At 43.2% G+C, this 26,254-nt stretch overlaps 1 protein-coding gene across 50 annotated transcripts in view; it reads right to left on the bottom strand.

Annotated features, from left to right (window-relative positions):
* Positions 1 to 26,254, bottom strand: part of TRDN (triadin) — a 1,152,170-nt gene that overhangs the window by 420,911 nt on the left and 705,005 nt on the right. For 44 of the 50 annotated variants that reach the window (XM_075339946.1, XM_075339974.1, XM_075339964.1 and 41 more), the window contains 3 exons: positions 25,207 to 25,254; positions 20,879 to 20,926; positions 15,764 to 15,790 (listed from right to left, as the gene is read on the bottom strand). In XM_075339946.1, coding sequence (XP_075196061.1) covers positions 15,764 to 15,790; positions 20,879 to 20,926; positions 25,207 to 25,254 — 123 coding nt within the window. The remainder of the gene's footprint in view (positions 1 to 15,763; positions 15,791 to 20,878; positions 20,927 to 25,206; positions 25,255 to 26,254) is intronic. The other 6 variants (XM_075339952.1, XM_075339954.1, XM_075339950.1 and 3 more) reach the window with 5 other exon arrangements.

The raw sequence follows: 26,254 nt of genomic DNA, 5'->3' as shown, positions 1-26,254 counted from the left end.
TTGTGCAACTTGAGCCCTGCTCATTTTAGGCTTCCAATCTGGATAAATTGCCTGAGCTTGCCACGTATGCCTTGGGGATCTTGTCGTGTCCTGCAGCCAGCGTTCTCTCGGAACCTGTCTTCAGTGCTGCTGGGGGTCTGCTGGCAGATAAGCACACGTGTCTGTCCACTGACAATGTGGACATGGCTCTCAGAGGACTTTTCTTCCCCTGGGTCAGCCAGGGGACGGGAAAGGCACGCGTATTTTTGAGAGTGCTTCATGCAAAGCATCTTTTTCTTTTTCAAAAGGGGGCTCAACCGATGCCAGTCAAGTGGGGTGTGTGTGGCCCAGTTAGTGGCAACGAGGGAGACTGTGGTTGGAGTCCCCTCGCTGTGTTTCTAAAAGAACCAAGATGAACAAGTCATGGCTCTCAGAGGACTTTTCTTCCCCTGGGTCAGCCAGGGGACGGGAAAGGCACGCGTATTTTTGAGAGTGCTTCATGCAAAGCATCTTTTTCATCTTGAAAATTGGGTCAACTGATGCCAGTCAAGTGGGGTGTGTGTGGCCCAATTAGTGGCAACAAGGGAGACTGTGGTTGGAGTCCCCTCGCTGTGTTTCTAAAAGAACCAAGATGAACAAGTCATGGCTCTCAGAGGACTTTTCTTCCCCTGGGTCAGCCAGGGGACGGGAAAGGCACGCGTATTTTTGAGAGTGCTTCATGCAAAGCATCTTTTTCTTTTTCAAACGGGGGCTCAACTGATGCCAGTCAAGTGGGGTGTGTGTGGCCCAGTTAGTGGAAACGAGGGAGACTGTGGTTGGAGTCCCCTCGCTGTGTTTTACATGCTTTTAGAAGGGCATGACATGGCTTAGAGGTTGACTTTCAGCATCTGGAAACTGTTGGCTACCAAAATGCTGCCTTTCCAACCTTTTTAACTGAGGATTTTTGAGACCTTATGCCCATCGCAGTGCCCCAAGAGCCGATGCCCAGGCGCCACTCCTTCTCCAACAAAGGCGTGCACGCGCTACACCAGCATGTCGCACTAAACATCACTGATTCCTTGAGAAACTCTGTGTGACAGGGTGCATTTCACCACAGATAATTGGCCCAGTAAGCATGGACAGGGGCGTTACATGTCGCTGACTGGGCAATGGGTTACTGTGGGGAGAGATGGAGAAGGGTCTGCGGTACAAGTCTTGCCGTCCCCACGAGTTGTTTCAATCCTTCTTCTGTATGTAGAAGTTAATACACTGCTTCTGCCTCTTCAACCTCGTGTGGGTCCTCCACCTTGGCGCAAACCCTGTGTGGTCAGGCCACCCTTCCTTGTAACTGCGCACAAGGAATACCACACACCTCCTTACTATGCTGGCAGCAGAGCTCAATGCCATCAGGCGGTCAAAGGTTTACTTTGAAATGTATGGGAAATGTGAGTCACACCGCTGAGAAGTTGTGGACGGTTAGCTCTGGAGACCGAGTTTCATCAATGGTTGTCTCCACTCAACCAGCAGCAAGGGAAGGCCGGGTGCGACAATGATGCAAACATGGGTGCGGCCCTTCGCTGTGACAATGTGACACACGTGCCTTGTGTGGTTCACGTGTTGAACCTGGTTGTCCAGCAATTTTTAAAGCACTATCCTGGCCCACATGGCCTTCTGCAGAGAGCACGGTGTAATGCCTGCCTGGATCCACACACTCAGATGGGTTGTAAATGATAGGCTAGAGGGAAGCCACTCACCAAGCAGGACCCCTAGAACCCTGAAACCCTTTAACCCCTATACAGGGATTAGGAATTACACAGGGCCCAAGGTGATTAATACCTGTGGAAGGCTGCAGTTCCAGAGAATAGTAGTCAGGCAGGGTCAAAACATTAATTGAGGAACAGGAACAGAATGGGACGGCCAGGACTTAATCAGAAAACAAGCAGAGGTGAAATGCGGATCGGCCAACAAGGTACATAAACAGCAAGCAGGAAAAGTAGTCAGGTAACAAGCACACAAAATCATAAAACTGAACTGGGGGTAAAATTAACCATAGGTTCATAGCTATGTCTGGCAGTGGTCTGCAGACAGGATGGGCATAAAAAAGGGTGTGGTGTCTTTCCATTGGTTGTAGCTGAATGATGGTATTTCATCTGTGAGATACCCACCAGCTACATTCAGCCAGAGATTCTGCATCTGTCAAGGTAATGCAGCCCAGTGGGTGAGCATAACCTGCGTCCACCTGCGCCGCTGGCATCGACTCCTCTCCCATCATCAGCACTATGCATGAAAGGAACACGTTGTCACCTGGCGACCAGAGTACAAATTGACGGAGCGTACTCCGTTGGTGACTTAACAGCCGTGTGCGGCAATGATGCAAACCTGGCTGCGGGCCATCGTCAGGGCAATGTGACACACGTGCCTTGTATGGCTCATGTGTTGAACCTAATTCTCCAGCAATTTTTAAAACACCATCCCGGCCTACATGGCCTTGTGCAGCGGGCACGCTCGCTATGTGCTCACTTCCATCGTGCGCACACAGCAGCTCAACAACTTTCGTCGCTACAGAAGTCTTTAGGTCTGGTGGTTAAATGCCTGAAATGCGATGTGCCGACACGCAGGAATTTGAATCTGCACATGTTGCAGCGTTTGTGGCAGCACCGCTGAACCCTGCTGCAATACGTTATGACATATAGCCTGGGATAACTTGATCCAGAGGTGGTGCAGATCACGCTGCTGGAGTGGTGTCAGATCAAGGACCTATGCACCCTGCTACACAGTTTACAAATGTCGACGAAGATATTTAGCACTGGCAATGTCATTCTCAGCGTGACAATTCTGGTCATCTACATGATGGAGCACACTGTAATTATTATTCGGAGTCAGGTGTTGGGACAAGAGGAAGGGGAGGAAGTACAGGAGGAGTCATATGCGGAAGGGATAACAAGATCTACGAGGTCCAGATGGTCAGCGGCACCTATGCGGCAGTCATGGTGAGGGAGAGGGATTAACAAGGGCGCATAGTATCAGCAAAAAGTGTTGAGGAAGGTGCAGGAGCCCATGAAGAAATGGAGGACGAACTGGCGATGGGCATGGAAGACTCAGCAGATGAGTGAGAGCTTGCTCACATTTTGGTTGTGCGAGGTTGTGGGGAGAGGGCAGAGGAAGGAGGCACGATTCTCACCTCTCTGCCACCAACACACCAAGGACTTGGTCCTCCTGGATGCACAAGACACATGAGCGCCTTCTTGCTGCACTACCTACAACATGACCCTCGGATTGTACGAATTCAAAGTAATCCAGAATACTGGGTTGCCACACTGTTAAATTCCCGGTACAAGACAAAATTTGGCGAAATAATTCCTGCCATAGAAATGGACGCACGTATACAGGAGTATCTGCAGAATGTGGTACGCAATCTTAGATCTGCTTTTCCATTAAACACCAGTGCTGCACAGAGTGAATCTCAACGCTTTGTCATGGATAGGAGGAAATGGTCTTTTACTTGTCCACATCTGAGGGACCGAGGGCTGGCTGCTGTGCTGAGATGGCGTTGAGTACGGTGTCCCTGCAGAGTTGCACTTTTGGTCATATACCAAAATGAGTTGAAAAAGGACAGATGCTGGTGGAAAGGGGAACAGGTGTGTTGGAAAGGGGAAAAAAGTTTTGGTCCGTGGATTTGGTGGTTAAGCAACAGTAACATTTGCTGAAGAAACACCATCTGTTACAGTGGGACTGGCAGATTTGGATAAAGTGGTATATACTATGTTACCGCTATATAACGAAAATTAATAAGAAAAGAAAGAGAAAGGTATATATCCCCATCAGCAGTCAGTGTCCACCGTGCTCCCAGTTGGAAAAGGAGAGGTTGGCAACTGGAAGGTTTGGTGGAGGATACAGAGCTGTGTGGCTATGAAACTAATAGTAGCCTGAACTGAGTTAGACGCCATTCGGATCTGGAGACTGGGAGCCCTGTTAGCGTCACAGGGTCCACATGCCCACCCAGCCCAGGAACTCCCTGTTAACAACACAGGAGCCATTGAGTACGCTGACCGTGTGCGTAGGGGCCACACCTGTGGACAGCAGGCGCATCAGCAGCAGCAGGCCTGTTAATGCCACTGGGCTGCACAAGCAGGACTGGTAGGACAGGAGCTGGTCTTAACCGTTCTGCGTTACCAACTGTGGTGGTGGCCTGCATCGACACCCTATCCCTGCCTACCTCTGGCCTAAAGCCCCAATGGGTTCAACACATGGAGGTGTGCTCTTTCGGAGCATAATAGAAGAATGCGCACCTCCTTGTTGGCTCCAGCCCCTTTTATAACCTGGGTCCGCCCCAAACCAGGGTGAACCACAATGCACCTCCTGGAGACAAAAGTAGAGTGACACGTCATGATTGGCATAACTAGCGTCCTATTTGGAACCGCAACTTCAATGATGACCTCATGGCTGCCATGACCCAAACACCTCACCAGTCATCGTCTGACCATCAATAATGCGGTGACAAGTCATAGGGGTGGGCCTCTGCAAGCCATTTGGGAGGACACCTGATGCCCTGTGGTCTATATGGGACCCCCACATCAGGGGCAGGGCCAAAGAGTTCATTACCGGACCTAGTCTCTGATGCAGTAAGTGCCTGAGCATGCTCAGTAGCATGAAATACAGTCTCTGAAAAAAGACTATCAGCTTTAGCATGGTGTCTAGGCACAAAACAGGACTTAGACCCGGCACGGAATGCAAGTACCTGTGCAAAGAGGCTTTTCCCACTTAGTGTGGGAGCATGCGCTGTATCCCGAAATGAAGACTTAGCGTCAGGAATGGCACAGTCAGGCTGAGTATACTCACTAGGCGAAACACTGTAGTTATGCTGCAGCTGGGGTAAATCGGCACACGCATGCGCACTAGCTGCCTCTCCACACTTAGACGTGGAAGAGAAATTGGTCTTCGGGTGTGAACTTGGAGATGCTGTCTATGAACAGAAGGAAAAGCTAAAGGAAGCCTGACTTTCTATCCCTCCGAATTATCAAATGCAGCAATGAATTCCCTGAGTTTGCTATAACATTAGCGTAGCAAAATGTGCATGAGGGTGTCATGTAGAGGTGCTAGAAATAGCTTGGCACCAGTGGGGCACTAATGGAATACAACAGCCAGTTCTATGATGCCACTAAATGGCAGTATTTTTTGCTATCATTATAGCTCATTAAAAACAGAGCAGGAGGGTGTCATGCAGAGGTGCTAGAAATAGCTTGGCACCAGTGGGGCACTAATGGAATACAACAGCCAGTTCTATGATGCCACTAAATGGCAGTATTTTTTGCTATCATTATAGCTCATTAAAAACAGAGCAGGAGGGTGTCATGCAGAGGTGCTAGAAATAGCTTGGCACCAGTGGGGCACTAATGGAATACAACAGCCAGTTCTATGATGCCACTAAATGGCAGTATTTTTTGCTATCATTATAACTCATTAAAAACAGAGCAGGAGGGTGTCATGCAGAGGTGCTAGAAATAGCTTGGCACCAGTGGGGCACTAATGGAATACAACAGCCAGTTCTATGATGCCACTAAATGGCAGTATTTTTTGCTATCATTATAGCTCATTAAAAACAGAGCAGGAGGGTGTCATGCAGAGGTGCTAGAAATAGCTTGGCACCAGTGGGGCACTAATGGAATACAACAGCCAGTTCTATGATGCCACTAAATGGCAGTATTTTTTGCTATCATTATAGCTCATTAAAAACAGAGCAGGAGGGTGTCATGCAGAGGTGCTAGAAATAGCTTGGCACCAGTGGGGCACTAATGGAATACAACAGCCAGTTCTATGATGCCACTAAATGGCAGTATTTTTTGCTATCATTATAGCTTATTAAAAACAGAGCAGGAGGGTGTCATGCAGAGGTGCTAGAAATAGCTTGGCACCAGTGGGGCACTAATGGAATACAACAGCCAGTTCTATGATGCCACTAAATGGCAGTATTTTTTGCTATCATTATAGCTCATTAAAAACAGAGCAGGAGGGTGTCATGCAGAGGTGCTGCACATAGATTTGCACCAGTGGGGCACTAATGGAGTCCAACAGCCACTTCTTGTATGCCACTAGGTACACTGACTGTTTGCTAGTATAATGGCTTAGTTAAAAAGAGTTTGAGTGTGCAATGCAGGCAGACGTGCTGCAAATATCTTTGCAATAGTGTGACTAGACAAAAGTACAATAGCCACGTTTAGGATGCCACTAGGTACACTGACTGTTTGCTAGTATAATGGCTTAGTTAAAAAGAGTTGGAGTGTGCAATGCAGGCAGACATGCTGCAAATATCTTTCCACTAGTTTGACTACACAAAAGTACAATAGCCACGTTTAGGATGCCACTAGGTACACTGACTGTTTGCTAGTATAATGGCTTAGTTAAAAAGAGTTTGAGTGTGCAATGCAGGCAGACGTGCTGCAAATATCTTTGCAATAGTGTGACTAGACAAAAGTACAATAGCCACGTTTAGGATGCCACTAGGTACACTGACTGTTTGCTAGTATAATGGCTTAGTTAAAAAGAGTTTGAGTGTGCAATGCAGGCAGACGTGCTGCAAATATCTTTGCAATAGTGTGACTAGACAAAAGTACAATAGCCACGTTTAGGATGCCACTAGGTACACTGACTGTTTGCTAGTATAATGGCTTAGTTAAAAAGAGTTGGAGTGTGCAATGCAGGCAGACATGCTGCAAATATCTTTCCACTAGTTTGACTACACAAAAGTACAATAGCCACGTTTAGGATGCCACTAGGTACACTGACTGTTTGCTAGTATAATGGCTTAGTTAAAAAGAGTTGGAGTGTGCAATGCAGGCAGACATGCTGCAAATATCTTTCCACTAGTGTGACTACACAAAAGTACAATAGCCACGTTTAGGATGCCACTAGGTACACTGAGTGTTTGCTAGTATAATGGCTTAGTTATAATGAGTTGGAGTGTGCAGAGGACAGGAGGGTACAGTGCCAGGATTGTGGGGCTCTGGGTAGAGGAAAAGAAGCCTGCCTTTCTATTCCCTCCTAATGGGGAAATGCAGCGACAAAATCCCTGACCTTTGCTACACAGACGCTGTCGCTGTTTTCAGGACCTGTCACCTATGGCTCTGACCCTGCCGGTTTGAGCCCTTAAAAGGACTGATAGAAAGTGCTCTCCCTAAGCTGTCTAGCGCTGTGTATGGAGCGCATACAGCTGTATCAGCGATAGGACAAAGGACGGAGCTGCGACAGTGATGTCTGACACCAAGGACGCAGAAGAGATAATGGCGTCCTGGAGGAAAATGTCCGGTTTTATAATGCAGGGACATGTGACATGGACATCCTATCACACATGCCGTTGCTTCTCTGGCTAAAAGTCCACTTAGCTGTGTGTGTGTCTGGGATTGGCTGACATGCTGGCCCGCCCCACAAGACGCGTGCGCTTAGGGAAGGAAGACAAGGGGAAAAAAAAAAAATGGCAATCGCCAATATACAAACAGGAGTGATCTGAAGGCGCTGTTCACGCACACTATACACTGAAATGTCATAATAGTGTGAGTCACAGAGTGACTTACACTATTACAGCGGAAAGCCAGCTAGGAATTAGCTGTTTTTTTGCTGCTAGAACCGTTCTCGAACGTTTCTAGAACTATCGAGCTTTTGCAAAAAGCTCGAGTTCTAGTTCGATCTAGAACAGGCCCCAAAATCACTCGAGCCTAGAACTGGAGAACCTCGAACCGCGAACCGCGCTCAACTCTAGTGTTTAACATGTGGCTGACAGGCCACATGGTTCTTTAATGGAGTCTGTTGTTTGGCACATGGAAGACTATGTGAAGTCTGGGAGCAGTGTGTGGTGCCACACTGTAAAAGAAGCCGCCTGAGAGAGGTTGCTTCGTTATGGAACACAGCTGAGGGACGTCAGCCTGTGTTGAGAGACTGGCAGAAGCCAGACCCAGAGAGACTGCCAGGAGGCAGTGTGTGATGAAGGCGCCAGGCTTCCATGAAGAAACCTCATGGGAGAGGTGTGTGGACTCACTTTAGTGAATGTGTGGAGGGACTGCTATATCTACTGAGATGAACGGACTGAGAATCTGTTCATTAATCCTGACTGGGGTCCGTGTGATCACTGGGTGAGTCCACAGTTAAACGGATTGAAAACCAGAGTTTGTTTATTTTGCCTGTAAAGGCTCCGTCACACTAAGCAACATCGCTAGCAACATCGCTGCTGATGGACAACTTTTGTGACGTAGCAGCGATGTTGCTAGTGATGTTGCTGTGTGTGACATCCAGCAACAACCTGGCCCCTGCTGTGAGGTCGCTGGTTGTTGCTGAATGGCCTGGACCATTTTTTAGTTGTTGCTCTCCCGCTGTGCAGCACAGATAGCTGTGTGTGACAGCGAGACAGCAACAACTAAATGTGCAGGCAGCAGGAGTCGGCTTTTGCGGACACTGGTAATCACGGTAAACATCGGGTAACCAAGAAGCCCTGTCCTTGGTTACCCGATATTTTCCTTCGTTACCAGCATCCGCCGCTCTCACTGTCAGTGCCAGCTCCTGCTCCTTGCACATGTAGCAGAGTACACATCGGGTAATTAACCCCATGTGTGCTGTAGCTAGGAGAGCAGGGAGCCAACGCTAAGCAGTGTGCGCGGCTCCCTGCTCTCTGCACGTGTAGCTGCAGCACACATTGGGTAATTAACCCGATGTGTGCTGTAACTAGGAGAGCAGGGAGCCCGCGCTAAGGGGTGTGCGCTGCTCCCTGCTCTCTGCACGTGTAGCTGCGTGCACTGGTAACCAAGGTAAATATCGGGTTGGTTAACCGATAATTACCTTAGTTACCAAGCGCAGCATCGCTTCAGTGCGTCGCTGCTGGCTGGGGGCTGGTCACTGGTTGCTGGTGACAGCTCACCAGCAACCCGTGTAGCGATGCTCCAGCGATCCCTGCCAGGTCAGGTTGCTGGTGGGATCGCTGGAGCGTCTGACTGTGTGACCTCTCACCAGCAACCTCCTAGCAACTTACCAGTGATCCCTATCAGGTTGTATCGTTGTTGGGATCGCTGGTAAGTTGTTTAGTGTGACGGTACCTTAAGGCTGCAAGAGGCTTACGTTTTTCTTTGAGGAGCAGCTCATGCAACATCTAATAAACTGCTGGACTTTATTTGAACTGTGTGTTCTCCAATGCTACCTTCCATTACAACAAAAGTGATTAAAAACCACCATGTTGCGCTGTGTGAACTGATTTACTGTATACATACAGACAGTCATGGCTGAAAATTGTTCAGGAAAGTATTTCAAACAGAACATGATTGCAATTACACGTTTTGTTACCCACATATTTACTTTTTTTGTGTGTATTGGTACAAAACAAAAAAAAAAACACCAATAATGGGCCAGACAAAATTGTTGGCACTCTCCTTAATATTTGGTTGCACACCCTTTAGAATAAATACCTGTAATCAATTACTTCCTATAACAATCAACAAGCTTATTACACCTCTCAACTGGAATTTTGGATTTCTCTTCTTTTGAAAATTGCTCCAGGTCTCCCATATTTGAAGGATGCCTTCTCCCAACAGCAATTTTAAGGTTTTAAGCTCTCTCCACAGGTGTTCAATGGGATTTGAATCCGGATTCATTGCTGCCACCTCATAACTCTTCAGCGTTTTGCTATCATCTATTTCTGGATGCTTCTTTTAGTTTCTTTGGGGTCATTGTACTGCTAGAATACCCATGACCTAGGAGGCAAACCCAGCTTTCTAACACTAGGTAGTACATTGCGACCAAAAATGATTTGGTAATCTTCAGATTTCATGATGTCTTGCATGCAATCGAGGAATCCAGTGGCAGAGTCAGCAAAAAAAAACCCAAAATATATTTGAACCTCCACAATATTTGATTGTAGTCCCATGAACAGCAGCAAATATATGGCACCACTCAAGCACCTGTGGCTTAGTGAATGACCTGGGCAGCTGTTGCATCTCATTGTGAAGCAAAACGACTGATGTCCTATGCCCCTTGCATTCTCCTGCCTGGATTTTAAAGATTGTGAAATAAAAAAATGTTCATTTAAAATGGTTAGTGCCACTTGAATTTTTTTTTTGTGCTGAATATGTGGCGCCCCTGAGGCTTCCGTCGCCACAGAGACATTGCACCCCAGTCAGAGGTGTGATGTCCCATCCTGGGTAAGAAAAGGGGTACATGCCAGTTCACAGGTAAAACTGCACTACACCCATTGCTAGGCATACACTGGGACCAGGGACAGTGGCAGAAACCCTCCCATGCTGCATGCTGGGAGGAGACGTAAGACCCATCCCTGCTCCCATAGGGTGGTAGCTTAGCAACCGGGGGGTGGGAAGAGCCAGCCGAGTGTAGAGCAGAGAGGAAGGTCAGAGTTTCAGTTTACCTCAGAGAGTGAGAGAGTGAGGAGCCAGCATGTAGCTATGAAAGAGAAAGGAGCTCTGTTAGTTCAGAGTGTCCGCAACAGAGAAAGAAAGCAACAGAGAAGGAGAGAAACAGAGAGTAGAAGAAGAGCTCTAGTCAGGCAGGAGCTAAAGAAAGAAGAAAGTGACGCTTCCTGGTGAAGACCCTGGGACTCGGAGGGTCCAGGTGACACCAAGCAGGAAACGAAGGGATTCCAGGGCCACAGATAGCTTCAGAGCTGGTGGCCAGTGAAGTCAGCTGAGAAAGGACACAATTAGAGGGGTGAACTGGCATCAACCCCCAGATCTACCCGGGATCGGCGGAGGTCCCTGACGGTGGTCCCAGCAGTCCAAAGGCTCCTGCAGGCCTTGACAAGAACTGTGAGTAAAGACCTTGAAACTGCACCCCTGGTGTTGCCTCATTTATTTCTCTGCATAGACACTAATAAGCACCAACAGTGTCCCCGGGGCACCGCTCCACCTGTGAAGAGCAGTACCACCATTGCTGCCATATCATCACCCCGGAGGCCTTACACAGCAGCGGTGGCTTAATAGCCACATACCACAGGTGGCGTCACGAACACAAACTTTAATCACCCCCAAGTTATCAGCCATTTTAACTGACACCCACCAGGGCCACGGAGTCGGGCCCCGCCACCACTGACTACCCCGGACTAGTCCGGCCTGGCACTGGGTGTCCCATAGCCCTGGGGTGGGCGAGTCAAATATTTGACTATAAGTCCTGTGTTCTTTTCTTGGCAGGCCTCCTTCCATTTTTCGTAACCGTAAAATGATATTCCTTATACTCCAATAAGCCTATTTTGGTCTCAACTGTTGACAAGACTCTTTCCCAGAAGGATTTTGGCTCACTCAAGTACATTTTGACAAACTGCAGCCTACAATTTTTATGTCTCTGTGTCAGCAATGGGGTCCTCCTGGATCTCCTGCTTATAAAGTCTAATTGCACCATGAGCCTGCAGGTCATCTAAAATTTCTTAAGAATGTGTTTAGGGCTGCTTATCCATCATCCAGCCTATCCTGTGTTACATCCTTTCATTAACTTTTTTCTGCAGTCCACGTTCAAGAAGATTAGCCACAGTGTTATGGGTTGTAAACTTTTTGATAATGTTGGACCCCATGGACAAAGGAACATCAAGATCTTTTAACACAGAGTTTTGCACAAACTTCGCCAACTATCATGGCGGTGTTGGGCTCTGTTCAGATTGCAGATTCTGACTCTCCACCCGATGGTTGCTCAGGTGTCTGGGATCAACTCAGGAAGACTCGGACGTGCTGATTCACAGGCAGGGTAGCAAAATGTAATTTTTGCTGCTCTGCTTGCTCCTTTGTTCACAGGTTGTGGTGAGGCCTATCTGATCCCCTCCTATTTATGCTGGTTAAATCCTTCCAAACATGCCAGCTATAGTTTGTTCTTTCTTGGTCTGTGAGGTGTGGTGTCCTCTCTGAAGATAGTTGTGCTTATTGCTTGGTGCATTTGTTTAATTTACCAGTGTTGTTTTATAGAATCCCTACGGCTTTGGAATTTCCTCCTAAATCTTTCATTGTCTAAACTCTGCAGTTTGAAAGCATTTTGGTTTACACTTTTCTATTATTATCTGTGAGTGTCATCACAATCCTGTCCCATCCCTTGCTGGGATGAGAAGAGGGGGAATCAGGGCAGGATTAGTCAGAAGCAGGGCCAGGAAGGAGACCTCAAGCATCTCCATCTTCAGGAATATCCTTGAAATTGAGGATAGCATAGGGTTCCCTAGCTTGAAGGAGAGGTAGGAGCCCTGGTTCCCTGTTATTCCATTGTTATCAAGCCAGATCTCTAGGGATGGTATCAATTAACATGACAATAAGTCAGGGAATATTCATAGTAAGTTAAAAAACAAAGATATTCCCAAGTGCAAAATTTTATTAATAAATAGTGCTAAACAATTTGGTTCATGGAGGTATTACCATAAAATTGATAAAGATATACCTATAACCCCAGTCTGCTAGTGGGCAAACCGGGGAGCCAAATACAGATAATCAACAATATTTCACACAGGTTACCATTAAATACATAAGTATAACAGAGACTCCCAACAAGCCAATACTCAACAATATCCTATTAAATAGCAAAAGTCCAGGACACATATAACCTCCACTCCTGTGGACAGATGAAAGAATGCCGTTAGGCTGAGATATGGAAGTCCTTAGTATGTTGTACTGTAAGGCGGTAAACCTGGTGACTTTGTGCTTGCCTCGACGCGTTTCCCCATATAAATATAATGGTTCCTCAGGAGGCCTGATTGATGATTAGATAAAGGATAGTAAGCGTCAGATACGCAGATCCATGGTGTCAAAAATCCTAGATAATACCGCTTGTAGGTCCAGACAATGCTGATATCAACCTCAGCAGTCAGGGAGCACCTTGATCTCTAGGGATGGACTTGTAATCTTGAGATTGTAGATATTTTTCAACAGTTTTGGTTCTCAAGTGCTCAGACAGTTGTCTTCTCACCTTTCTGTTCTCCATGCTTAATGTATCGCACACAGACACACAATGCAACAAGTGAGTCAACGTATTCCCTTTTAATCTGGTTTCAGTTTGGATTTTCATGTTCCCCACATCTATTGCTTGCCACAGGTGAGTTTGAATGAGAATCACATGTTTTAAAGAAAGTTGTTTACTCTCAATTCTGGAGAGGTGCCCACATTTTTGTCCTGCCCATTTTGGGGGTTGCATATAAAATAATGTCCAATTTGTGTTTTTTCTTTTTTTTTTTTTTGTGTGGTTCCAATACACACAAAGGACATAAACATATGCATAACAAAACGTGTATAATTGCAATAATTGTCTGGTAGAAGTACTTCATTTTCTGGAAGAATTTCAAGAGTGCCAGCACTTTCGTCCAAGACTATATATATATATATATATATATATATATATATATATATATATATATATATATATATACAGTCATATGAAAAAGTTTGGGCACCCCTATTAATGTTAACCTATTTTCTTTATAACAATTTGGGTTTTTGCAACAGCTATTTCAGTTTCATATATCTAATAACTGATGGACTGAGTAATATTTCTGGAGTGAAATGAGGTTTATTGTACTAACAGAAAATGTGCAATCCGCATTTAAAAAAAATTTGACCGGTGCAAAAGTATGGGTACCCTTATCAATTTCTTGATTTGAACACTCCTAACTACTTTTTACTGACTTACTAAAGCACTAAATTGGTTTTGTAACCTCATTGAGCTTTGAACTTCATAGGCAGGTGAATCCAATCATCAGAAAAGGTATTTAAGGTGGCAACTTGCAAGTTGTTCTCCTATTTGAATCTGCTATGAAGAGTGGCATCATGGGCTCCTCAAAACAACTCTCAAATGATCTGAAAACAAAGATTGTTCAACATAGTTGTTCAGGGGAAGGATACAAAAAATTGACTCAGAGATTTAAACTGTCAGTTTCCACTGTGAGGAACATAGTAAGGAAATGGAAGAACACAGGTACAGTTCTTGTTAAGCCTAGAAGTGGCAGGCCAAGAAAAATATCAGAAAGGCAGAGAAGAAGAATGGTGAGAACAGTCAACGACAATCCACAGACCACCTCCAAAGATCTGCAGCATCATCTTGCTGCAGATGGTGTCAATGTGCATTGGTCAACAATACAGCGCACGTTGCACAAGGAGAAGCTCTATGGGAGAGGGATGCGAAAGAAGACGTTTCTGCAAGCATGCCACAAACAGAGTCGCCTGAGGTATGCAAAAGCACATTTGGACAAGCCAGTTACATTTTGGAAGAAGGTCCTGTGGACTGATGAAACAAAGATTGAGTTGTTTGGTCATACAAAAAGGCGTTATGCATGGAGGCAAAAAAACACGGCATTCCAAGAAAAGCACTTGCTACCCTCAGTAAAATTTGGTGGAGGTTCCATCATGCTTTGGGGCTGTGTGGCCAATGCCGGCACCGGGAATCTTGTTAAAGTTGAGGGTCGCATGGATTCAACTCAGTATCAGCAGATTCTTGACAATAATGTGCAAGAATCAGTGACGAAGTTGAAGTTACGCAGGGGATGGATAATTCAGCAAGACAATGATCCAAAACACCACTCCAAATCTACTCAGGCATTCATGCAGAGGAACAATTACAATGTTCTGGAATGGTCATCCCAGTTCCCAGACCTAAATATCATTGAAAATCTGTGGGATGATTTGAAGTGTGCTGTCCATGCTCGGCGACCATCAAACTTAACTGAACTGGAATTGTTTTGTAAACAGTAATGGTCAAATATACCTTCATCCAGGATCCAGGAACTCATTAAAAGCTACAAGAAGCGACTAGAGGCTGTTATTTTTGCAAAACGAGGATCTACAAAATATTTATGTCACTTTTATGTTGAGGTGCCCATACTTTTGCACCAGTCAAATTTTATTTAAATGCGGATTGCACATTTTCTGTTAGTACAATAAACCTCATTTCAATCCAGAAATATTTCTCAGTCCATCAGTTATTAGATATATGAAACTGAAATAGCTCTTGCAAAAACCAAAATTGTTATAAAGAAAAAAATGTAACATTAATAGGGGTGCCCAAACTTTTTCATATGACTGTGTGTATGTATATATATATATATATATATATATATATATATATATATATATAATGTGAGATGCCGAGGGGAGAAGTACTAGAGAACAGGTATGTTTCCCCTCGGTTCATTTCATATGTCTCCATGTATTGATTGTGGAGCGGTTGGCCCATGCAAATGGGCTGGGAAAAGTTGGGAAAGTTATATCTGGCTCAGCAATAAGTTAGTCACTGAAGCCTGTTTATTTCATTGTAATTTTGGGCTCGGTTTTTCCTGGAGCAATCAGTAGGAATGGCAGTGGGACTGGTTGCTACCTTCTCCACATTCAATCCAGGGTTTTGATTCCTCACTGGATCAGCTGAAATAATCAGGAGGCATTCAGAACAGGGAGACTGCTGAGAAGAGGTACAGGCTCATGGCTGCTGGGGCTGAGACTCCATACCTCCACTGGCTGTGCTGAGGAACCCACACAGTAAGAGAATACTGTTTTGTTTGTTACATAGGTTTATTTTGTAGTTAGCATCCTGTTCTTAGTTAGTGGCCAGACGGCCTTAGAAGTTTATTTTCCTGTTTTTGCATGTGTAACACTGAGGGATAAGTGTACACAGTAAACACGGCAGTGGCCGTATCTGTTTGGAACCTGCCAGTCTGCCGCTGTCATCTGTGAATCCATAGCCACTCGCTTGGACCAGAGCAAAGATCCCAGCTGAGCTATATTCCCTGTCTCACAATATATATATATATATATATATATATATATATACCTTTATCACATGCATAAAAAACATGTAAGTTCCTCACCTTCAGGAGCCTCTTTTTCTTTAATTTCTGTTAAAAATAAATACAACTTCAATTTTTTGTCATAGCTAGGAAGTCTACAAGTGGTTAATTTGATTGTACTTTATGTAGTGTGATAAAGTGAATAAAAATAAATATTTGATTTTCCTGACATTACCACAAGGGAGAAGTGACCATCTTATTCCTTGCCTACCAGTAGGTCTGCACTGTTGGCTCAGCACCACTAGCAAATGTATTCATGAAAGACACAGATTGAACTCCACAAAGCATGGCCCTTTATCTATCACCCATGAACCTGGCAAGTACTGTTTAAGAAACTGAACATATTTTGAGAAGAGTTTGGCAAGATTACAGATGAAATATTTTTTGTGGAGTACATTGGACTTAAAATGGAAACATCAAATTGATGCTGGAGTTTTCATTCTGGTATGCCAGATTTAATACAAAGTATTATCAATTTTGGGTATGTCAGGATTAGGGATGAGTGATCTCAAACTGTAAACTTCGGGGTTAGTAATGCACACTGGATTTGTGGGCCCTGGAGTGAACACAGAAGTATAGCTGTGTGTCTGGTTCCTGTTCAGGTTTGTTATCCACACAGCTTTTTGAAAGCCAATCAGCACGCTTTTCTGGTGTGGGCACTTTTGTCTCCATCATAGGCATGTCAAGTATTGGTATGGCTGTAATTGGCTGGCACACCACTTTAGGAAAAAAATGATAAGAAAATGATGTGGGCTCCATCCTTATTTTTGATAGCCAGCAGGGGTAAAATAAACAGCTGCGGGTTGCAACCCCCAGTGATCTTCTTTACCTTGGCTGGTAATCAAAAATAGAGGGGATCCCAGGTAGATTTTTTAAAATGAACTATTTAATCAAGCAGTGAGTTCCGCTATCCGGCAGCGAGTTCAACTGAGCTCACAGCTGGTGGCTACCACGGTACCCTCTGTGCTGTGTGAACCACCAACTGTGACCTCAGGTGTACTCGCTGCTGGATTACCAAACTTCTTAATTGCATGACACAGCACAGAGCAATTTGGCAATCTGGCAGGGAATTCAAAGGCAATCACAGTTCATACTATGTGAACTGCAGCTGTGACCACCAGTGAACTCACTGCCAGACGGTTGGACTGTATTGCTTCAGTGTCATGCAATTTGACAGTCTGGCAATTTGGCATGAGTTCAGCTGAGGTGACAGCTAGTAGTTCTTACTGTAGGAACCAGCTGTGACTTCAATTGAACTCACTGCCAAATTGCTGGACTGTTGAATTGTATAACACAGCACCAGAGCAGTCCAGCATTTGGGTAGCAAGTTCACTGGCAGTTACTGTTGGTACTGTGAGAGTCCCCAGCTGTGAACTCCAGTGAAATCAGCTGCCCTGCTTATCTCCTTGTGTCCAACATGCTGCAGTGAGGGGTTCGCATTTTCTGTCACTGCAGCCTTTGTATGTAGTAGAGCCAAGGTTTGTTGTGGGATGTCATGTGGATGAACCTGTGGGGGTGTTTTGGGGTTAATAAATGGGTGAAAAAGGGTGTATGTGGTTTTTATTTTAAATAAATGATTTTTCTGTGCTTGTGTTTATTTTTTTGGACTTGCAGGGTAAGAAATGGGGATGTCTCATATATGCATACTACTAACTTAGGGCCTAATAGCAGCTGTGAATTTTGAAAAATCACAGCTTTCATCAATCACATATATTGCTTCGATTGCCACCGCACTAAGGCATTCGGGAAGAGCTTGGAAAAGTGCCAGATGTGGCACAACTATTTTGATGTGTCTATTCTGGGGCGGCTGCGAGCTGGTATTTTTAGGCTAGGAGAAGCCAATACCTGTGGCTCGTTCCACCCTGATAATACAACACCCAGTGATCCATTTTACCTTGGCACCTTGGCTGGTCATCAAAAATAGGGGGTCCATGAACTTTTTTTTTTTTTTTTTTAATGCAGCCTGTAGTTGTCTGTTTTACCTGAGCTAGTTATCAAAAATAGGGTGGTAACCTATGGCACTTTTTAAAAAAATATTATTTTTTTTTTACCCTACAATACAGCAAACTGTTCTGCAACCAATCACTGATGCTTGCACAGAGGGTGTGCAGGGGAAGCAGTGAATATTCATAAAGTTTAATGAGTGGGCAAGAAAAAAACCCAGAAAAGAGTCTTACTGCTGTGTTATCTTCTGGGAAACATGGTACATATAACTGTCCACCCCAATTTTGCTACCTTTTGCAGCTTTGTGCGGCTTACGCTGCTGTCCGTCTCCTGGCACCACTAGAGGAACGGACCTAGGTAGGTGCCATTTCACACTCACTGCTTTTGCCTCTGTGATCTTTAACAGAGACCATTCCACACACCCTCCAAGTAAGGGAGGAATTGCTTTATTTTCTAATTATATTCCTCTGTGAGTTTAACAGAGGTATTGCACTCTGCACTTGTGCTATTATTTTTTACAGTGGCACACTTATATACCCCTTATCCTCTGCCATAGTCTGCAGCAGAGTCTTTGCACGGTGGACCCTGACTGTCTGACATTCCTTTAGGTTTTATTATCAGACAGCCCCCCGTAAGAATGTGCTTTTGCCTCTTGAGCATTGTCTTTCTTGAGACTGATTAGATGGGATATTAGGACCAGAATTCCCACTATGTTTCAGCCCCTATCACATATTTAAATACAAGCTCAAGTATAGGAAAAGTTTAAAAAAACATACCAGAACTTAATAACTCACTCCAACAACTTCCAGTCACTGCTATCATGGGAAGTTCTACACCATCCCATGCCCACCGTGTTATCATACATTATCAGAATATGAAATAGAAGACTTGCTGCAGTTATCAATTTATGTGTACTATATTTTTTCTATACTTTTTAACCAAGATTTATTAATGTAGAAAATAGAACTCTTTTAGCTGCAGTTGCAAGATATCATGATAACCTGCAATATTTTGTGTTCCAAAAGGCATGATGATATAGCATGTAACTTTTATCTTGATTTCTGAATGCAGTTGGAAACTTACTAAGAAGTATAAAATATATAAAATATTTTTTATCACTTTGCTTAAAAGTATCATATTTAGAAAAATTATTTACTTTTGTGGGTATATAGATTTTTCAAATAAAACTGGTACCCTGTTTCAGGTGAGAGGTGTTCTTGAAAGTTTAATATTAAAATACAAAACTAGAGTAATCCAGTAAAGTAGAGCAAACCCGAATAGTAAAGTGAGAAAATTTGGGTCTGCCGCTAACCAGGAGTGACCTATGGAACCTCGTTCTGAGAATGTTCTCAGAATGAAGCTCCATAGGAATCAATGGGCGTCGAGAGACATTACACCTTTGGATTACATTGAAACATTGAGGATTTTTTTTAAAAAGTAATAAACTGTCGAACAAGTGAGTGTAGATGAGGCTTTATTCAAATAAACTAGTTTTTGTTTCCTGTGTGTGTTTTTTAACTCTACACTTGCCAGCATATTAATGGTGGTGTCTGATAGTTGCCTATCCATTACTAACCACTGGGCTTGATGCCAGCTGTAAATTCACATCTGACACCAACCCTAAAAGTATTTCCCCAAATGCCAATACACAAGGGCAATCGGGAAGAGGCAGAAAAAATGCCAGAATTGGTGCATTCAATTGATGCGCCACTTCTGAGGAGGCTGCGGGCTTGTATTTTTAGGTTGGGAAGGGTCAAATAACCATGGACCTTCCCAGCCTGAGAATACCAGCCCTTAGCTATTTGCTTTACCTTGGCTGGTTATCGTTATCAATAATAGGGGGGACTCTATGCTATTTTTTGTAAATTATTAAATAAATAATGAAAATAAAACAGCATAGGATCCCCTCTCTTTTTGATAATCAGCCAAGGTGAAGCAGACAACTAAGGACTGCAGCCTAAAGTTGTGTGCTTTACCTTTTTTGGTTATTAAAAATAGGGGAAACGCACATCCTTTATTTTTTAAATTTATTTTTTTTCCAAATTTATTTGCAGTTCAATTGTCCAGTGGTTACTCGCATTTTGTATTTTTTTTGCAGCCACCTAGCCCTTACTATGACCATTTTATACTCCAGGCGAAACCAGCAAAACCCAAACTTCTTCGGGTCCACTCATCCCTACTCCAATTACACAATATACTGTATTTTTTTGTTTTTATAAGATGCACCAGATTATAAGATGCACCCCAAATTTAGAGATAAAAAAGGTAAAAAAAATGGAGTCCATATTCTACTCCAGTGATATCTTATAGGAGGAGGGGCGGCAGTTGTGGTGGAGCAGTGTCACAGGAGGCAGGGGCAGTGCTGGACTAGGGTGATGCTACAGGTGCTTGCAGTGGGGTCTGTGCTGGCAACGCTGGAGTCTGTGCTGGTAGCGGTAGGGGCTGTACTGGCAGCGGTAGGGTCTGTTATGGCTGTGTGGAGCAAAGTGGTGCAGCGAGTGTCCCAGTTGCTGTGTTGGTGGTGTGGATATCAAAGAAATGGCGCACGGAGATGGCGTGTGTGCAGAGGAGACCTTGAGCTGAGAGCTCCATCTGCGCACATGCTGGCTCTGGGGCCATTATTTAAGACAAAGCATGCGGGACACTCGCTGTACTGCTCTGCTCCACACAGCCAACCAGCTGTCCACACAGCCAGCCAGTCGCCTGCACAGCCAACCAACCGCCGGCACAGCCAGCTGCTGGCACAGACAGCCAGCCACCTCCAAGCCAGCCAGCCACCTCTGCAGACAGCCAGCCAGCCACCCGCACAGACAGCGGCCCTCACAGACAGCGGCGTGCATAGACAGCCCTCTGCACAGACAGCCCGCACAGACAGCCCTCAGCACAGACAGCCACCTGCACAGACAGCCGTCCACACATACAGCCAGCTAGCCACTCACACAGACAGCCCCCACCACAGCCTGTAAAGCCTCCACCACAGCGCACATGGTAGCCAGCACAGCGCCCATTCTCCACCTCCCAGTAAGCTACATTCGGATTTTAAGACATACACACTCCTCATTTTCCTTCCACATTTTTGGGAGGAAAGGTGCGTCTTATAGTCCGAAAAATACGGTACTTTATAAACTTATTGCCAAAGAACGATATTTAAAACATTCTATCAATTAAAGCCAATACACAAATCTTTTCTACCTTCAATTATTTCTCTTGGCTCTGGTTCAAGTTGCTTTGCAGGTTCTTCTGAAAAAGATTTTTTTTTCTTTTATTATGAATTTTTTATGAAAAAGTAGTCCTTTAGAATGAAAATAATCAAATGCAATACGTATGAACCATTATTTCTAATGAAATATAGCCCCAAAATTGGAATCCACAACTTAAAACATGTTGATCTTTGGCTAAAAGTAATATAAAAAAATTAAAATGTTTCCATAATATTATTATAGTATTAGATTACTATTTTTATAGCATTTTGTTGCAGATATAAAGTATTTAACAAAGATATATTTTTCATGATCAATCATGCATAGTGCATTGTGTATTTATACCCCTTGAACTTTTCTACATTATTTTCATGGTACACGAACAAGATTAAATGTATATTATTGGGATTTTATGTGATAAAAGTAGCAAGTATTTGTGAAGCATAAAGGAAATGGCAAATTTGTTTCTTAATTTTTAATACATATATATCTGAAATGTGTTATGTGGATATTTATTCAGCCCCCCCCTGAGTTAATACTTTGTAGAACCCCTTTTCATTGCGATTTACACTGCATGAATATTCACGTGTAGCCGGGATCCTCTTGGGACTTCATATGGATTATTTTGGATCTGCTAGGGTGTTTTGTTTTGTTAATAAAGGGATGAAAGAGGGAGCGTGTATTTTATTTTGTGTTTTATTTCATTTCACTTACAGGATTAGTAATGGTGGGGGTTTCATAGACCCCTCCCCAATACTAATCCAGTGCTTGATGGCAGATGACAAATCAAAGCTGTCATTAGCCCCTTACACCTACTGCCACCATACCAGGGCAATCAAGAGGAGCTGGGTTAAAAGCCAGAATTGTCCCATCTAATACATGTTAGAATTTTGGGTGGCTGCCAGCTGGTATTTTTAGGCTGGAAGGCAATATCAGTGACTCCTCCCATCCTGATAATACCAGCCCCCACCTGTCTGCTTTACCATGGCTGGGTATCAAAAATGGGGAACCCTATATCTTTTTTTTACCTTTACTTTGACATCCAGCCATGTTAAAGCTCACATGTGGGGGCTTCAGCCTGAAGCTGTTGTTTTACCTGTGCTCGCTTTCAAAATATGGCGGGAGCTACATAATTTATTTTAATTATTTGTTTACTTCTTTTTACAGTACTCTATAGCAAACTGACTGCAACCAATCACAGATGCAGACACAGGTTGAGGGGCATGTATAGCAGTCTGCAACCAATCACAGATACTGGCACAGAGGGTGGGCAGGGCAAGCAGTGAATATTAATGTATCTTCATAAGCAGACCTGGAAGAGAGTCTGACAGCAGTGTGATCCTACACAAAACACCAGAAAACACGATATGTATAACTATCCTGCTCTTACCACTATTTAACTTCCATTGCAGGTCCCTAGCGCTTTTTACAGCCATTTTAAATCCCTGAATGTCTCATCCCAATTCACTTGTATTGGGTTTGTTGTTTGACGTCAAGTTTGGTGTTAAGTTCGCTTGCTGAATCCCATTTATTTTTTTCCGTTGCTGGTTCAGCGAAACACGGGAATCCACGGGTTTGCTCATCACTATTCTCAAACAAACCTCTGAGGCCTTCACAAAACAGCTGTAGTTATACTTAGAACAAATTACACACAAGCATACTTTATTAATTAGGTGACCAGGATTTTATTTAGGGTTATTAGGTTACAGTGAGCTGAAAACAATTGCACTACCAATATTCAGATTTAAATTTTTAAAATATTTACAAAACCATGTATCATTTCCTTTAAACTTTACTTGTATTGGTATATCGCATAAAAACTCAATAAAATATATTTATTTATTGGTATAATGTGAAAAAATGTGAAATGTTCATGGAGCAGTTTTGCAGTTATAACAAGTTAGCACTAGTGTTGAGCGAGTATGCTTGTCACTACTCGGTACTCGCACGAGTATCACTGTACTCGGGCTACTCGGCGGGTACCGAGTAATTTCGCGATACTCGTGCTGTACTCGTGGTCTTCATGTTGGCGCTCTTTTGAGAGCCAGCCCTCATGCAGGGATTGGCTGGCAGACCGCAATGCCACAGCCCTGTTACTTGTGGAATTGCAGTGATTGGCCGGCCCTCACAGAATGACCGTGCCTTTAGCCCGACACTTCCCCGCTCGGCTACGGCCCCTCCCGCACTCCACTCCGCGTGTATATATATATGCACGCTTACACACACACGCACGTTTTTTTTTTTAATTTACAGTTTTATGGTTTCTACATGCTGCCGGTGGTCATTTCACAAAAATACTCGGGTCTCCCATAGGATAACATTGGGCTCGGTGCTCGGGCCGAGTACACGAGTATCTTGGGATGCTCGGCCCGAGCCTCGAGCACCCGAGCTTTTTAGTACTCGCTCATCACTAGTTAGCACCTCTCCACAAGATGTTTAATAACCTACTGATCGTTAGGGATCTGACCAATAGGATCAATCTGCTGAAAGGAGTAGATGACTGGGCAATTTTATCTCCATAGCACAATCGAGAATCAGGTTGGATGAGAGACTGCAACTCTATTAATTCTCTATTGGAATGATACATATAGCTGAAAGCAGATATCAGCAGCCCAATAAGGAATGAATGTAGAGGTGGCTATGCACACGCAATGCAGCTTCATTTTAATTCTGCCAATTGTTGAGGATCCCTTTGCTTGCACACCCAGTAATAAACAGCTTTTCATTTAGGCAATTTAGATTACTGAAAAAAAAGATTCTAAAAATTAAGACTAAAATGTGCTCAAATAATTTTAACATTCAGCAAGTCTAAATGTTTAATAAAGAAAGTAGTAGTCCACATAAACAATTTAATTTACATCTTGTAAGTAGTTATCATTAAATTTATCATGAAAAAAGAAAAATACAAGTTATTGAACTTAAGAATTTATTGACTTTAAAGAATGTTAATATTGAGCGAGTATAAAGATGACCTTTCTCTAGTAACATAATTTTTCAGGCAGATCTGTGAAGGTCAGAAGTGTGGTGCTCAGGAGACAGAAGAACTGTATGTCAGAAATGCAGTGGTCAGGAAGCATAAGCATTTACCTCCTGTCTGAACCTGCACACAAGGAGCTGTATGAGCTCATAGACTTTCTATTTAGTTTCCATACCTCTCTGTGCATGTTCTCAAGCAGGAGCTAAGCACTTCTGCTTCTTGAGCATTGTCTTTCTGACATATTTTTAGTTTTCAGTTGGGTATCAGGACTCAGACTCCCACTGATCCACAGGATGACATATTTAAATAAATATTAAGGTTGTAAATAGTGATGAACAAACTCGTATTCGGGTTTGTCGATCTAGCATGGACTAAAAAAAAAAAATAGGTTTGGCAGCCAAACCTAAAACCAAACTTGACCTCTTTTCACTTATAAGATTAGTAATCAGGGTGTCTCTTGGATGCCTTCCATTAATAATCAAGGGCTTGATGGCAGCTTTCATTTTTTGACAATTCACAGCTGTCATTAACCCCTCATATTACCTCAATTGCCTCTGGAGAAGTGCAATTGAGATAAGCTGGGTAAAGTGCCAGGATTGGCACATCTAATATGATTGGCAATTCTGGGCAGCTGCAGGCTGGTATTTTTAGGCTTGGGGGCAATATCCATGGCTCCTCCCATCCTGATAATACCAGTCTCCACCTGTCTGCTTTACCCTGGCTGGTTATGAAAAAAGGGAGGACTTTTTTTATCATTTATTTAAACATTTTATAAAGAAAAACGCCATAGATTCCCCTCTATTTTGATATTCAGCAATGGTAAAGCTCACAGGTGGGGCCTGCAGCCTGTAGCTGTTGTTTTACCAGTGCTGGCTATCAAATTAGGTGGAATCCTACATCATTTTATTTACAATGATTTCCCTGGCCAATCACAGATATGCCTATACTTGAAATTGCTATGATGGGGCTGGAAGTGCTCACACCAGAAAAGCTTGCTGATTGGCTACTCTGCAAACTTTTAACAAGCTTTATTCAGAAGACAAACCCGAACAGGACCTGGACATATAGGTGGAACTCTGTGTTGGGGTCCGAGACCCAGGCACCTGGTGTCCGGTACGGACCCCGAACTTTACAGTTTAGGTTTGTTCATCGTTACCTAGAAGTGTAAGTTATTTTTTATTACTTTTCTTTATTGTGTCATATTTAGAAAAATATTTACATTGGTGGGACTATACGTGTCAACCATGGAGTAATCCAATCCACTTATAGAATATCATCGTAGTTGTTAAAGCACTGTATTTACCACCTTCTATTAAAAAAGCCAATATAAAAATTATTTCTACCTTCAATTATTTCTCTTGTCTCTATTTCAAGTTGCTTTGCAGGCTCTTCTGAAAAATATTTTTTTTCATTTAATCATCACATTTTTTTGTAAAAAATAATTCCTTAGGGCATAATCAAATGCAATCATTAAACATCATTATTACCACCAATACTCAGCCCAAAACATTGTCATAAACATAAAGAGTTTAAAGCAAGTGGGTCTATGACTATCAATAACATTAAACATATGAAAATGTGTCTATATTTATAATGTTCCTATATTATTATATATTATTTCATTTTGTAGAAATACATATTAAATATTTTTTTCCTGCTAAAGTATGTGCCTAAAAATTAAAGCAGTTGTCCAGTAACAACAAGTTAGTCCACAAGATGGATGATAACATACTGATCAGTGAAATTTCAAACACTGGCACCAACTTGCAATGGGGTATATAGCAGTATATCAGTTTTATCCCAATTAAAAAATGAAGCATAAGGACAGATGAAAAACAACAGTTCCATTCAATCTCCATAGGACTGCTAGAAAAAACGAAATATAGAGCTTGGCAACCCTATCAAGAATGAATATTGAAGTATCTAACGGAGATAAAAACTCCCTATTCTGCTGATCTATGTGGGTCCCATATGTCCCATCTTACTGATCAACATGTTTTCACCTAGACAATATAGGTCAGAGAGAGATTTATTGAACATTTTGCCATGATGAATGTTTAAATCATTTGAACCTACTAACTTCTTAACTTTTAGAAGCTTTTTTTTAGCAAAAAATAATTTTTTTAGAGAACAAATATTCAAATGCAGTATACACCATTATTTCTGCCAAAAATTGAGCCTAAAAGATAAGTCTAAGTTTATAATGTTATTACAATATCATATGTTAACATTCTGATATTATTTTGTTGTAGACATAATATTTAATTAATTGAAGGTTTTTTTGGTGAAAACAGGTGATCACCTGTGGATCACCTGTGGTGATCACCTGTGGAGATCCAGAGGATAGGTGATAACTTACTGATCAGTGGGGATTCGATTACTGGAACCAAG

Source organism: Anomaloglossus baeobatrachus, chromosome 3 (assembly GCF_048569485.1).
Source record: "Anomaloglossus baeobatrachus isolate aAnoBae1 chromosome 3, aAnoBae1.hap1, whole genome shotgun sequence".
NCBI classification, from domain to species: Eukaryota; Metazoa; Chordata; class Amphibia; order Anura; family Aromobatidae; genus Anomaloglossus; species Anomaloglossus baeobatrachus.
Note: the sequence above shows the minus strand (reverse complement) of the source record. Positions and strands in the feature narration are given on the sequence as shown.